Source organism: Lepisma saccharinum, chromosome 10, assembly GCF_977018435.1.
Source record: "Lepisma saccharinum chromosome 10, izLepSacc3.1, whole genome shotgun sequence".
In the NCBI taxonomy this organism is placed as follows: Eukaryota; Metazoa; Arthropoda; class Insecta; order Zygentoma; family Lepismatidae; genus Lepisma; species Lepisma saccharinum.
The window spans coordinates 87416668-87433101 of record NC_139238.1 but is presented as its reverse complement, the minus strand read 5'-3'; the positions used below and the strand labels follow the sequence as shown (position 1 = coordinate 87433101).

Sequence of the window (16434 nt, the reverse complement as noted above, 5' to 3'; positions counted from 1 at the left end):
AGCTTCAGGAGCGCTGGCACAAGTGTATTGCCAACCAGGGAAACTATTTTGAAAACTAGCTACTTTGGTTTCAATAAATGAATCACAGGTATGGATCTATATACGTATTATAATTCATATTTGCTCAAGTCTGTGAATCCCCATCGGCTCCTTATAAAATATTCTATCATCACTTATACTTACAGATTCTGTCGTTTTCTTATGAAAAGAGACCAACCAAATTATATATGTTTTTCAGATCAATTCAACCTTCTTCATGCGGAAAGATGACAAGATACTGGATGTATGGGTCGGAACTGTTTTAGCCCTAGTAGACAAGAACGCCTTCGAGGTCCAGTATGAGATCACCTATGACAACCCCCCTTCGTACGGAGCGAGTAACTGCTTTAATTCCTCTTTTTTGTAAGTCTCCCAGCGTTTTACTCATTTGTGCACACTTCTCACTGGGGGATCACAATTATATACAGGGTGACCACAATTAAAGTTGCCGTACTTAGAGCCCTCTGATCGTGTCCGAAAGGTGCAAGATTGTACAGGTGTACATGAAGCGAAAATACTTCGAGAATGGTCTCGCAGTTATGGACTGGAAGCGGAAATCTTTCGAATTGCAGTAGTGTATATTAGTTGTTTCAACGCAATACTTTGTAGGTATCCTCTTTTTTTATCAATTGAATATCACTTTTTGACATATTTTGACAATTTTTTGTCGATGTTTTAGCGTTTAGCGATGTTTTAGTACAAATTTTCACTATACTCATTTTTTTTCCACTCATACTTGGTAGGTATATTATGATCTTACGTGATACAACTTAACCTATCCTTTTTTTACGATTATTTAATTTTTTTACGATCCTAAGTGATATAACTTAACCTATCATTTTTTTTATTTATGCACTGTTTGAACGTCATCATTTGAGGATCATATTTTGTAGGTATTTTTTTTTATCAATCGAATATAAGTTTTTGACATATTTTGACAATTTTTTGTCGATGTTATAGCGTTTAGCGATGTTTTAGTACAAATTTTCACTGCACTCATTTTTTCCATTTATACTTGGTAGGTATATCACGATCTTACGTGATACAACTTAACCTATCCTTTTTTTTTACGATTTTTTAATTTTTTTTACGATCCTAAGTGATATAACTTAACCTATCATTTTTTTATTTACGCACCGAACTAACCTACAAGGGACTCTGTTTGTTTTAATATTTCAGTATTATAAGGTTTTCACAAATTTTATATAACCTAAAATGTGTTGGATGTTGATTTTTAGTATGTGGCAATTTTTTATGAATTTTAAAACTGCTCTGTGACCCTCTCGTTCTTCACGTCGTAGGCGAAGGACTTCTCTGCAATCAGGATGACGCTGCATAGAGTATCCTCGGGCAGTGCGTCGTGGAACTCGCAAACACCCACTCTACAAAAATTCTACTATATGATCTTTCACTGGCTAAGCTAACCTACAAATAGGAATTGGCAGCACTGACTTATAAACCCACTGGGTCTTCTTGGCATGTTTTTTTATGATGTGTTGCCAGGCTATTGGGCATCTTGGCGTATACAATGTATATATTTTGAGAGGGGGGTTATAGCTTTTTATGCTGTACGAATACTAAAAACTTGACAGTGACAACCAACAGAGTAAATAAACCTACATGCAGAAACTAACAACACTAGTTTCTGACAGTGAATTTGAAATAAAATATTAAACAAAATACATGAGTAAGCACTGTGATTACAAATAATACCAGTGTTATGCCCCCCCCCCCAACTCCAACTGGACAACTGGGGAAAATAATTGTACAACAATTTGTACCTAATTGTACAATACTTGTACCTAATTGTACAACATATACACAGACATAAAAGAGAGAGCCTTCCCGCAACTTACTTCATGCACAATTTATATGATTTTACAACTGTGAAAAGAAAGCATATGTGTTCTGTATGCACACATTCATTCTTATTTTTCGAAGTTGAATGGAAGCACATGTTTTTTACGCTCTCGTAATACTGACCTTGCCCCAGTGATTTTAAATTGCTTCCATCCGCTTTTTTTTCTGTGTTATTTCCGCATGCACGCAACATTCGCTTTCAATAGTTTAATGAAATACAGAAGGAGTGTTAGTATAGCAGGCTCCGAGTTTACAATTTATTAAATTAAACAATAATTTAAGTAAGAATATACTTGTACTTACCGAACACAAAATAATAAAAGCACATGTGCATTTTTGCGTGTGTTCATGTTATATGACGACTGAGTAAAAAAATAATGTTGACTCCCCGAAAGATAAAAGTTCCCGGTTCGATATCAGATGCATGCAAATTTTATGTTTTGCTCTCCAAAATCTTGATTTTTATGTTTGTGCTATTTGTCATACAGCAGAGGAGAAGAGGGGAGAGGGCAGGGGAGGGGGTACTATTAGCGCCATCTATTAGCAAACAATAGAAATAAAAAGTAGCGTCAAACTTTTTCAACACCCAAAAATTTTAAACGTCCTCGCGTAGTAATACGATCTAGCTGAAGATGTTTGAAGGAGTACTCTTAGTCGACGAAGCTAATTGCTAGGGCCCATATATTGCTAAAATGTTCTTTGATTTGCATATTTCTCATACCGCCATATGTTGTTCTAGTTGACTTCTTCCAAAAAAATGCTAATTAGCGAGAGTTAGTGTTTAGGTGACAAGCGACGCGCTCAAATATAATACCGTTGACAATATTGTACGCCCCGTGAAAATTACATATAAATAAGGCATAAACGTATTATCTGCTTTCATGTCAGATTTTCCCAACCTGCGAGCTGTAGTGTTTAGGTGACAAGCGACCTGCTCAAATATAATACTGTTGACAATATTGAATGCCCCGTGAAAATTATATATAAATAAGGCATAAGCGTATTATCTACTTTCATGTCAGATTTTGCCAACCTGTGAGCTGTAGTGTTTAGGTGACAAGCGACCTGCTCAAATATAATACTGTTGACAATATTGTTCGTATATTGTATTGTATAGAAGACTAGAAGCATATAATTTGGCGAAAAAAAAAAATAGAAAATAGTTAAAAAAAAAAGTGAACAATTATATTTTGCATTGCACAGCATTAGGTATTAAATAACATACCCCCAAAAAATCTCTGCATTATGTGTTCTGTAAAAAAATTGCCCTACGTGCCAAATTGCTGTGTCAAGTAAATATTTTCAAAAGCACTGTCGTACTTGTGTGCTGGGAAAGCGAATATGTGCGACCAAACTGTGCTCTAAGTGTGGAAAAAATATTTCTATTGCCAACTTCAAGTTGTTGTTTTTTTGACACGTATATATATTATTATTTTTTTAACAGAGGAAGAAAGTCCGTGCTTCGGAAAACGCGATGATGTGCGTAATGATATTTTTCTTCTCCTGCTCAGACTTGTACCAATCTACTGTGTACTGTCTTCTTCCCTGCATCGCCTCGTTTAGTTCGTCCGACCTCTTGTTCAATTTTTCCCCAGCAGCCGAAAGCAGAATGTTGAGATTATCGCACCTCAGGCTGCTGATCTCCTGAAGATGGTCCTTGAGAACCATTTCACAAGGGATGCGAAATTCCGGCGTTGTTCTTGCTATGATTACAAGTTTCCCTACATCCTCACAATCTCCGTTTACTGCGTGTTTAAATATTTTACATAGTAGCTCGGGCGGCAAATCAGTTATACGAGACATGTTGTTATTATTATTATTTTTCACTCTATGTTATTTATATACCCCACCCCAATTTTTTGTTTCGTGTGAATGACGATGGTGGTAGAGTGCCACACACGTAAATTTGCCGTTGCGTAGAAACGAATTTTCGTTTCGTCTCCCTTTCTCTTAGCATCATGTGTTCTACCCTGCTCGATAACCTTTGCTATTGTTGCCATATTGTCATTCCATTCCTGGACACACTCGCGCAAACATTATTGAAAACAATTGAATAGCGCTCCAGCTCGCGGTTCCCACCGTTCGGTAGGGATGCTAATGTGGCAATATAGCACGGCGTAGTGCTTGCTTTTTTTATGCAGTGCATGTTCATTGGCTAGCTAGTAACTAGTGTTGCCAACTGTAATAATGAAGCACTATTTCTGTCATGGAAGGGGAAAAGGCAGGTAAAGTGGCGGTGAGTTTTGTTGGATTGGAAGCACCATATTTTTATTTTATACTAAGTATTTGACCGGTTTGACGTTGTGTGCGTGTATTGCGTGTGTGTATTTATATACGTATATAAATAAACGTCGTTTCTCACAACGTTGCAACGTTTAGAAAGTCGTTGATTTTGTTTCTGTATTTTCCGTCGTTGGGTTTCCTCGTCATGTCGATCGTCGCGAATCCGAAATCGTCACCGTTCCAGCAAGTAGAGCAGCAGCGTTCCGAAAATTGATTGTAGTTCATGTCTCCGCCTACATAGTCATCGTACGCGTGCTTGAGGTTGGTGTGATCTTGACGAAACAAACATATGAAATTAGCGTTGTCGCGTACTAACTGTTTTGGAATTTTGGAAAACGTTTGAGCTAGGTAGAAGCAATCCATTTTTTTTGTGACGACCTTGCGTGAAAAAGTTGCGAATTTCATTTTGATTTTCCAAGATGGCGTCGTCGAACACAACGACTAAATTTTCACGACAATCGTCGAGTGGTTTTATTTCCGAGGCGAACGTTGCAATGTCCAGACCATCGTACAGTTTCATCAGTTACTGGTATTTGGATTGCTCCAAACTTTTCGAGAACACGTACAGGTGCCTGTTGTCAAAAGGTAACAAGTTACCTTTTGAGATGCATTTACCTGGCTACCAGTACTGCAGACCGGGTACCAAACTCAAGAAAAAATTGGAGAGAGGGGACAAGGGTGTGAATTTGTTGGACGCCGCATGCAAAAATCACAACATTGCTTACAACACCACACAGACAGATCTGGATGCACATCACAAAGCAGACAGAAAGTTAGAGCACGCAGCTTTCGAAAGGTTCGTGAGCAGAGACGCATCGCTGGGTGAACGGGTCGCCGCACTGGGTAGAGTCCAGCGCAGATAATTCTGCCATGCAATGCGCGAAACAACTAAAAAAGCAGTGTTGCTAATGGAGCAGATAGAAAAATCGCTGCAGTGCGCCGATGCACAGCTGTTACATACAACAATAAAATTAGAGAATTCAGGTCTATCTAACGTTGAGTTTTAAACGTCATACATTATACCAGGACTAGGATTAATATGTACTAACAAGTGACTTTGTATGTAGCTACATACATATGGACTAAAAATTCGCAAAATATGAACTAACACATAAGTAAAAATAAATAAAAAAATATATATATTATTTTTCATTGCATTAATGCACTGGTGGCGTTCTAACTTTTCACTTCCAAAACCCGTATACACTGGTATGGAACTGCAACGGCAGATAATAACATGCCAACGTGTTAAACCGCTACAATTGCACCATGACACTCCTCCTGAAGCAGTATTATTATTTCCTCTCTGAGATCGGCGACAGTCGGTTGCCTTTGTTGTACATTTACAAAAAATGCCGGCTTCCACAACAATAACAAGTACATATACTGCCACTAGACGATAAGCTGCGCGGCTTTTTCTTTTGTTATGAACCAGGGCCGGCGCTAGTCATTTTGCCTCCCTGGGAGGTGGCGGCAGATGCCGCTCTATTTCGACCCCCCCCCCCGGTCATTACGCAGCAACGGAAAATTGAAAATCAATATATTCCTAACTAAAACATCAAAATATAAAATAAATAATGAGACTTCTTATGCTATTTCAATACTATTCAGCGCAAAAGAATATCTCGCTCGATCACAGTTTTCAATAGGCTTATCACCCATCAAAGCATGGCAATTTTAACACAGAAAACAATATGTATCGCATTAAGCAGCAAAAATGACAGCCTCCTCTATGCAATTTCTACAAGAACACGTGCCGGAGCCAGAGTTGAAATGATGTTGGAGCTACATAATTTATTTATTTTGAATAATTCCAAAATTATGAAATATGAACAATTTGTTGCTGCTGTTCGCTGCTCTCTTGCCAAAATGCTTTATTGGGATGCTAACACCATGACTGGCTTCCTCCATCATGAACTCGTGCACGTTGCTTAGAATTTCCCGAGCTTGGCTATGCAAGGTTTTTGATTTCAACTTCGACAAAACTGGAGGCATTATGGAATTTAACGTTCATTAGCAAACACACACTTTTACATACACACACGCAATACACGCACACAACGTCAAACCGGTCAAATACTTAGTATAAAATAAAAATATGGTGCTTCCAATCCAACAAAACTCACCGCCACTTTACCTGCCTTTTCCCCTTCCATGACAGAAATAGTGCTTCATTATTACAGTTGGCAACACTAGTTACTAGCTAGCCAATGAACATGCACTGCATAAAAAAAGCAAGCACTACGCCGTGCTATATTGCCACATTAGCATCCCTACCGAACGGTGGGAACCGCGAGCTGGAGCGCTATTCAATTGTTTTCAATAATGTTTGCGCGAGTGTGTCCAGGAATGGAATGACAATATGGCAACAATAGCAAAGGTTATCGAGCAGGGTAGAACACATGATGCTAAGAGAAAGGGAGACGAAACGAAAATTCGTTTCTACGCAACGGCAAATTTACGTGTGTGGCACTCTACCACCATCGTCATTCACACGAAACAAAAAATTGGGGTGGGGTATATAAATAACATAGAGTGAAAAATAATAATAATAACAACATGTCTCGTATAACTGATTTGCCGCCCGAGCTACTATGTAAAATATTTAAACACGCAGTAAACGGAGATTGTGAGGATGTAGGGAAACTTGTAATCATAGCAAGAACAACGCCGGAATTTCGCATCCCTTGTGAAATGGTTCTCAAGGACCATCTTCAGGAGATCAGCAGCCTGAGGTGCGATAATCTCAACATTCTGCTTTCGGCTGCTGGGGAAAAATTGAACAAGAGGTCGGACGAACTAAACGAGGCGATGCAGGGAAGAAGACAGTACACAGTAGATTGGTACAAGTCTGAGCAGGAGAAGAAAAATATCATTACGCACATCATCGCGTTTTCCGAAGCACGGACTTTCTTCCTCTGTTAAAAAAATAATAATATATATACGTGTCAAAAAAACAACAACTTGAAGTTGGCAATAGAAATATTTTTTCCACACTTAGAGCACAGTTTGGTCGCACATATTCGCTTTCCCAGCACACAAGTACGACAGTGCTTTTGAAAATATTTACTTGACACAGCAATTTGGCACGTAGGGCAATTTTTTTACAGAACACATAATGCAGAGATTTTTTGGGGGTATGTTATTTAATACCTAATGCTGTGCAATGCAAAATATAATTGTTCACTTTTTTTTTTAACTATTTTCTATTTTTTTTTTTCGCCAAATTATATGCTTCTAGTCTTCTATACAATACAATATACGAACAATATTGTCAACAGTATTATATTTGAGCAGGTCGCTTGTCACCTAAACACTACAGCTCACAGGTTGGCAAAATCTGACATGAAAGTAGATAATACGCTTATGCCTTATTTATATATAATTTTCACGGGGCATTCAATATTGTCAACAGTATTATATTTGAGCAGGTCGCTTGTCACCTAAACACTACAGCTCGCAGGTTGGGAAAATCTGACATGAAAGCAGATAATACGCTTATGCCTTATTTATATATAATTTTCACGGGGCGTACAATATTGTCAACAGTATTATATTTGAGCAGGTCGCTTGTCACCTAAACACTACAGCTCGCAGGTTGGGAAAATCTGACATGAAAGCAGATAATACGTTTATGCCTTATTTATATATAATTTTCACGGGGCGTTCAATATTGTCAACGGTATTATATTTGAGCACATCGCTTGTCACCTAAACACTACAGCTCACAGGTCGGGAAAATCTGACATGAAAGCAGATAATACGTTTATGCCTTATTTATATGTAATTTTCACGGGGCGTACAATATTGTCAACAGTATTATATTTGAGCGCGTCGCTTGTCACCTAAACACTACAGCTCACAGGTCGGGAAAATCTGACATGAAAGCAGATAATACGCTTATGCCTTATTTATATATAATTTTCACGGGGCGTTCAATATTGTCAACGGTATTATATTTGAGCGCGTCGCTTGTCACCTAAACACTACAGCTCACAGGTCGGGAAAATCTGACATGAAAGCAGATAATACGTTTATGCCTTATTTATATATAATTTTCACGGGGCGTTCAATATTGTTAAGAGCGTTAGTTTTTGTAGAGCTCTCTTTTTCCATCTTTCCTCTATACAGTAAAGTTGTAGAAGACACAATTAGCTAACCTAGCATACAACATACCTTCCTAATTAATATGGATATTGTCACACATTCCTCTTATTTTATACTGTTGTAAATGGAAAAGATTATGTACGGTAAATGTTTTGTACATTATAGGGAAAAAATGCAAAATATCCCCCAATTTTAATTCGATCCACCTCTGAATCGAATTTTTACATATTCTCACGCCACCACATATTGTCCTATTTGCTTCTTTTACTTGCCTTGCTTAATTAACTCTCGCTAATTAGCATTTTTTTGGAAGAAGTCAACTAGAACAACATATGGCGGTATGAGAAATATGCAAATCAAAGAACATTTTAGCAATATATGGGCCCTAGCAATTAGCTTCGTCGACTAAGAGTACTCCTTCAAACATCTTCAGCTAGATCGTATTACTACGCGAGGACGTTTAAAATTTTTGGGTGTTGAAAAAGTTTGACGCTACTTTTTATTTCTATTGTTTGCTAATAGATGGCGCTAATAGTACCCCCTCCCCTGCCCTCTCCCCTCTTCTCCTCTGCTGTATGACAAATAGCACAAACATAAAAATCAAGATTTTGGAGAGCAAAACATAAAATTTGCATGCATCTGATATCGAACCGGGAACTTTTATCTTTCGGGGAGTCAACATTATTTTTTTACTCAGTCGTCATATAACATGAACACACGCAAAAATGCACATGTGCTTTTATTATTTTGTGTTCGGTAAGTACAAGTATATTCTTACTTAAATTATTGTTTAATTTAATAAATTGTAAACTCGGAGCCTGCTATACTAACACTCCTTCTGTATTTCATTAAACTATTGAAAGCGAATGTTGCGTGCATGCGGAAATAACACAGAAAAAAAAGCGGATGGAAGCAATTTAAAATCACTGGGGCAAGGTCAGTATTACGAGAGCGTAAAAACATGTGCTTTCATTCAACTTCGAAAAATAAGAATAAATGTATGCATACAGAACACATATGCTTTCTTTTCACAGTTGTAAAAACATATAAATTGTACATGAAGTAAGTTACGGGAAGGCTCTCTCTTTTATGTCTGTGTATATGTTGTACAATTAGGTACAAGTATTGTACAATTAGGTACAAGTATTGTACAATTAGGTACAAATTGTTGTACAATTATTTCTCCCAGTTGCCCAGTTGGAGTTGGGGGCATAACACTGGTATTATTTGTAATCACAGTGCTTACTCATGTATTTTGTTTAATATTTTGTTTCAAATTCACTGTCAGAAACTAGTGTTGTTAGTTTCTGCATGTAGGTTTATTTACTCTGTTAGTTGTCACTGTCAAGTTTTTAGTATTCGTACAGCATAAAAAGCTATAACCCCCCTCTCAAAATATATACATTGTATACGCCAAGATGCCCAATAGCCTGGCAACACATCATAAAAAAACATGCCAAGAAGACCCAGTGGGTTTATAAGTCAGTGCTGCCAATTCCTATTTGTAGGTTAGCTTAGCCAGTGAAAGATCATATAGTAGAATTTTTGTAGAGTGGGTGTTTGCGAGTTCCACGACGCACTGCCCGAGGATACTCTATGCAGCGTCATCCTGATTGCAGAGAAGTCCTTCGCCTACGACGTGAAGAACGAGAGGGTCACAGAGCAGTTTTAAAATTCATAAAAAATTGCCACATACTAAAAATCAACATCCAACACATTTTAGGTTATATAAAATTTGTGAAAACCTTATAATACTGAAATATTAAAACAAACAGAGTCCCTTGTAGGTTAGTTCGGTGCGTAAATAAAAAAATGATAGGTTAAGTTATATCACTTAGGATCGTAAAAAAATTAAAAAATCGTAAAAAAAAAGGATAGGTTAAGTTGTATCACGTAAGATCGTGATATACCTACCAAGTATAAATGGAAAAAATGAGTGCAGTGAAAATTTGTACTAAAACATCGCTAAACGCTATAACATCGACAAAAAATTGTCAAAATATGTCAAAAACTTATATTCGATTGATAAAAAAAAAATACCTACAAAATATGATCCTCAAATGATGACGTTCAAACAGTGCATATATAAAAAAAATGATAGGTTAAGTTATATCACTTAGGATCGTAAAAAAATTAAATAATCGTAAAAAAAGGATAGGTTAAGTTGTATCACGTAAGATCATAATATACCTACCAAGTATGAGTGGAAAAAAAATGAGTATAGTGAAAATTTGTACTAAAACATCGCTAAACGCTAAAACATCGACAAAAAATTGTCAAAATATGTCAAAAAGTGATATTCAATTGATAAAAAAAGAGGATACCTACAAAGTATTGCGTTGAAACAACTAATATACACTACTAATTGCTCTTCGACTGCAGCGCCAAATATGATCGATAGATGAAACTAAGAACGCATTCTTTTTTCAGCGATTTATACGTTTTTTCCACCTCAGAAATCACATAGGATTTTAAAAAGCATCTGGTTGACTTTCGACTTTCACCATTTCAAACAAACGAACAAAGAGTGCAGTAGTCTGCAATTTCGCGTGTTGCACCCTACGGGCTCGATTGTTCGTTTACACGGGGCTCTCGAACTGCATTAGGTGACGTCACTTCCGATAAGACCATACGTCAAGATTGCGTTTTGGATCTTTCGGACAGAGCCCCTGGTGTCCGTTCGAAACAACGGATTAGGCTGAAACGTGGTGTCGAGGCTATGGAGAGCATGGGGAAGCGATTGCTGACGGAAAATAAATTAGTTCCAATTTTCACCAGCAGGTGGAAGTGTGGCGCTGAAGAAACAACAACCATTAATATGAGTTTATGTCGGTACTGCAGTGTTCAATATGACCCCTGTCATAGTGAATGACGCTTTAGAATCGTAAGACAGCGTTATCAACGATCGCACGAAGCGTTTCCCGATATGTTGGTCATTGTGCACCACATTTGAGTGCAAATTTGTAGCACTCGCTTCCCCATAGCCTCTACACCAAGTTTCACAGCTTCAAACGTGCTTTAGAGGGCTCTGATTTGGGCAACTTTAATTGTAGTCACCTGGTATGAATAAATACTCTTAATCATGTTATTTAAATACGTGTTGAGTTATCTGGACACATTATTATGTGGTTCTTGAGATCAACAGGCAGACGGGCTATATCAGCCCCACCCAAAAACGACGGATTTGTACAAGACCATGAAGCGTATCTCATTTTAAAGTTTCTTCTTTAGGATGATTTTTATTCAAGTTGAAAACTTATAAATTAGAAGTAAAGAAAATAATGAGACGATTAAAGAATTGTGATTCTTGTCTCATAGTTAGAGCTCGGAAGCTGATGAAAAATCTTATTGTTTCTCAGCCTTGAAAACAATGCTAAACCTTACATCAGTCAGTTTCCCTTCAGTTAGAATCAGTAAACATAATCTTCATTTTGCATTTTCAGCCTTTCTTGGGTTTTAGGTCATTTTTCGGTATTTTTTTGCAATTTTCTTCATTTTGAAGAATTGTTTGGTGAATTTTAAATTCATTTGCTACCAAAACATACATATTTCAATTTCCCTGACATGATCCTTTTTGCAAGTTGGCCATTAATGGAAAATACAGTTAATGGAAAAGCACAATATTATTTTTAACTGAAATGTTTGGCATTAAATAATTGATTGTGGTAAATTTTAATTTTCCTCCAGCTTTCGAATTATTCAACTATTCTCATGTAGTTTATGAAAAATCAAGCTCTCATTTTCGAAGCGAAAATTTATTTTAGGTCATTTTGTACCATTCCAGGTCATTTTTAAGTAATTTTAAGGTCATTCCATAGGTCTTTTTTTTATAGAAAGGCAATTTTGTTGGTAATAATTTATCCAAGAAGAAATATTTTCGAATATGTGATACCGAGGAAGATACAAGCCAAAATGTTGACTAATGTTGAACAGAGCTTGCCCCCCAGCGCCTCAGGCGGCCCCGCATCGGATAAAAACAATCATTTGTGTGTCGTTTGTTTCAAGTGTGTAGAACCCTGTTGCTTCCAATTAAGCAAATAATTGGATTAGCATCGACTTCATGCATTCCTTTGACAAACTAAAAATATCGAAAATGAAAGAAATCGTATTCTAAACAAAATTCCACATAAAAACTAGGGCTGAGCCGATACCACCGACAGTGGTATCAGTCCTAATAAAAACCATGTTCAAATATTTCAATGAAAAGTAGTTAATATGCATTATTTGTTTAATTCTAAAGTAAATCATGGACACACGCCGCTTGAACAGCTACGGTTTTCCCTGTGCCGTCGAAGTTTTCGGTATAAAAATGCTCCCGAGTAGTATAGTTGCAACGTTTCCCGCCAGGTGTCAGTTCGAAAGCAATGCGTATATTTTTTCATGAACGCACATAATGTCTCTAACAACATTCAAATTTTTCCGCAGTGTTACCGAAAGCAATATCACGTGGTACATAAATCCACCAGGCAAGGACGAATGGGCCAACTACGCAGTAGAACACGCTTTGAAGATGGATCCTGACAATATTTTCGCCGCTACGGAAGGATTTGATATATTTTTCAAGTTAGGTCCACCGCCACCGCCCTATGACTAAAACATAAAATAAAGCAGAAGGACAATATTTTTCTGTACTCTTTTTCTATCCATTATATTTCTATTCGATATACAGGGTGATCCAAAAAGGAGCAGATCACAAATCTTTATTGTGGCCACAAGGATACCCCTTAACTACTATGACGTTGAAAATCATTACTACTACGAAGGGGTCTGACAATCCGCTGTTTTGAGTTTGAACTGTGAACTAGCTGTTTTGTGATTTTCAATTTCTGAAGCGTTTCACGTGACTTGACATGGTTATAGAGAAGAATATTGCATACCTGTTTTCAATCATTATTGTTTAGTTAAGAAACGAAACGCAATTTATGCAAATAGGAAGAAAGTCAGTCAAAAATTGCAACAATTTTTTTAAAATTCCAAATTCTTAAAATTTCTACACTTTTATGTTGTCAAAAGAGGGGTAGTTCAAAGTAATATATAATATTTTCCTAAAATTATAAATGCTCAAACAAATAAAATTGAAGACTTAAGCGGTGAGGAGTAATCAGCGTCTTTTATGTACACCGTAGATAAAAATCACAGGGGGTTATTTCGGGAGACATGTGCGGCTACTAACATTGGACAAGGACTGGGTCAGTGGCGCCCAAGGGAATTTCGTGGATGGTACAATCCATCCCCCTTTGACTCAGCTTCTCTAAAATAAATAACTTAAAATGCTGGCAAAATATGGCAAAATATATGACAGACTATTAAAAATAATAAGACATAACCCTCCGATTCGAAAATCCTGGGCACGTCACTGGTTATGGCACCCACTTCTTTAAATCCAGCCTCTGAAACGCATAAGAACTTTTGGGGAGTCGCCATATTGCATTCACAACCTCCAGCGCCACCGTGCGGGAGGCAATGGAAATTCTACATGGTTATTAAAAACCTTGATTCTTACTCTCTCGAGTAATGTATAGCACATGTTTGTATCTTTTACCATGTTTTCACAATAATTATTTTTAATGTGCTCATTATTTTTGAATAACCCTGTATTTGATATCCTAGCGAACATACAAGCCATGTAAGATGCGAATCTAATAAACACGAATATATGATAAGACACACAGGTATATTTCTCAGATATCTTTAATGCACAATTAACCTGCTAAGTTGCAGAACAAATATTAATTATTTAAGTATTTTTGATGTGTTGTAATTATTATTGTATAGTAATTATAAGTAACGTGCATATATTGCAAATCATATTAGTTTTCATTCAGTTTAATAGTTACCAATTCTACAATATTTTAAAAGAAATTACATTTACAGTGCACATTTTGTTTTAAATTCAAACTTGAATATTTCGAATTGTTCGTTAAATGTAACAGGAGATTGTTTCCTTTTAAATTCCTATTGAAACCGATATGAAAAATCTTTAATTTATTTGCTCCCTTATGCAGACGTGTGTTTCTCCTTTGTAAACGATCGAATATGTTTTCCAACAACGAAACATTGCTTGCAGTTAGTGTATATATCTACGTCTATATATGTTTCTGTTTTTTGGCAGCATAGTCTTTAGAATGTTCAGGACATGTTTCCTTATTGCATGTCTTTCATAGCGTACCTCTCTGCAAACCTTATCAGCACGTCCTACAAGCGAACCATATTGTGAAGATAAGTGTTTAGGAGAACTACACCATTTCCTCGATTATTTGGTACTGAAATATTTGGGTGTAATTTTAGCGATGGCATTGCAGTTGGCCTCAGCACGTTCTTTAGTGGAAAATACAGAAGTTCTGCTTTTAGATCTCGCACATAGTCTTCTTCACAATAATTGGCACTGCACACTTGTATTCTTTTACATTTCGTCTACAGGCATGAATCCACTGTTTACTTACGCAATTAGCGGCTGGAAATCTATGACATTTTATGTCAGTTCTTTAGTTTTCTGGTTATAGTTTTCCTAGCTTGCTACAGCACAATTAGACATGATTGCAGTCGACAAGTACAAAAATACAATAAAAATAAATCGAACGGTACAAAATCAACAACCTGCTTGTTCCGATTTTCGCGACGTGTTAGCAGCTGAATGCGCACCGCACCAAACCCAATTCTTCCTAGATGACGAAATGCATCCACGGACGACTGCGCATTCGTACTGCACATAGCAACGAGCATCCCAAAACCCCGATCCTCCCAGATGACGTAATGCATACGGACTGCACATAGCAACGAGCACCCCCTGGGATCCACTAGTATTTCTCGGCAAATTGTCCATGACTATTTTCATTAATTTTTATTTTAATTCTTGAAGCTCTTATTGGGTCAAATAAAGTGCACAAACATGGTGATGGGCAATTTGCACTGTAATACTCATGGATCCCACTGTGCACACAATATACTAAAGTTTAAGCTACGTGTTATAAAGTATGATACACGTACCCAAAGTTTTTATAGGTGTGTCATATGTCTAGATAATCCACATTCGTATAGTTGACTAGAAAGAAGTATAAATTACCAGGATCAGTCACGTATGAATGTAAGTGAGTGACAGTTGTATACGATGTGAAAATCAGAAGTTGAGTGAGTTCATCTAGAATGAGTTAATAATATGTGTAGATACGTTATCCTGAAATAATGTTAAGAATTTAAATATGTTTAATTTATGCAAGTATCTAACCTAACCTTATGCAAGCACTTTGCCTACCCACATTAGACTATTGCGCTCTAGAATACACAAGCCCCGTTCAGTTCGCTGCACGTTTTACCTCTCTCTCCACTCGCGCGTCTAGTTGGTTCCACGGTGCAACACCAACTCCTCTACTTCGATCACATGGTGTCAAGTAGTGTATTTGGTGTCTGCACCGTTTTCACTACGTTCCGGTATGGTGTATGGCCATGTGGTGCGTGCTAACTAATCGAATGAACGTTTAAAGCAGCAGACAGGCATTTGTTGAGTCTTCTGAACTTGAACAATGCTATTCGTCTATTTGGGTGAACAACATTGCACCAGCCTGACACCGGGATCCACCTGCATTACACCTAGTGTCAAAAAGTGCAGGGAACTAGACATGGCTAATAATATCTCCCAGGACCTAAACTACAAACCTAAAAAAAATGGGAACAGTTGTTTACGTTTCGTGTTTAACCATTCGTATCCCCCTATTTAAATAAATTATCTTGGATAAACATCAACAAAAGAAGGAAATACTTAACACTCGCCTTTATGTACAAAATTCTTAAGAAAGGTTCTTAAAATACTTATCCAATAAGGTCTGTTCTCGTAGAACATGGGCCGAACACGATATCCACAAGAAAAGCAACCTACAAATCCCAAAACACAAAACATCCACCTGTAACAAGTCTAACAAGTCCTTCATTATTACAGGGATTAGGAAATGGAACAAACTTCCTGCACCATTGACTAACATTATTTGCCATCTGACTATTAAGAAAAAACTAAGAACTTACTATTGTCCCAACAATTAACCTATATTAATCTTAATTGCACCTGCACTAACATATCGTCCACTGAGAGCCGTTTAAAGTTTGACATGATATATTTCTTGGATCTTTCTCACCATTGCAACGCATTGCGCT

At 37.1% G+C, this 16434-nt stretch overlaps 1 protein-coding gene across 2 annotated transcripts in view; it reads left to right on the top strand.

Moving 5' to 3' along the window:
* LOC145994426 (uncharacterized) overlaps positions 1-13937 on the top strand; it is a 34359-nt gene extending 20422 nt beyond the window's left edge. For both annotated transcript variants that reach the window (XM_083130554.1, XM_083130556.1), the window contains exons 4-5: positions 239-402; positions 12715-13937. In XM_083130554.1, coding sequence (XP_082986680.1) covers positions 239-402; positions 12715-12883 — 333 coding nt within the window. In that variant the 3' untranslated portion in view covers positions 12884-13937. The remainder of the gene's footprint in view (positions 1-238; positions 403-12714) is intronic.
* The last annotated feature ends 2497 nt before the right edge of the window (positions 13938-16434 follow it).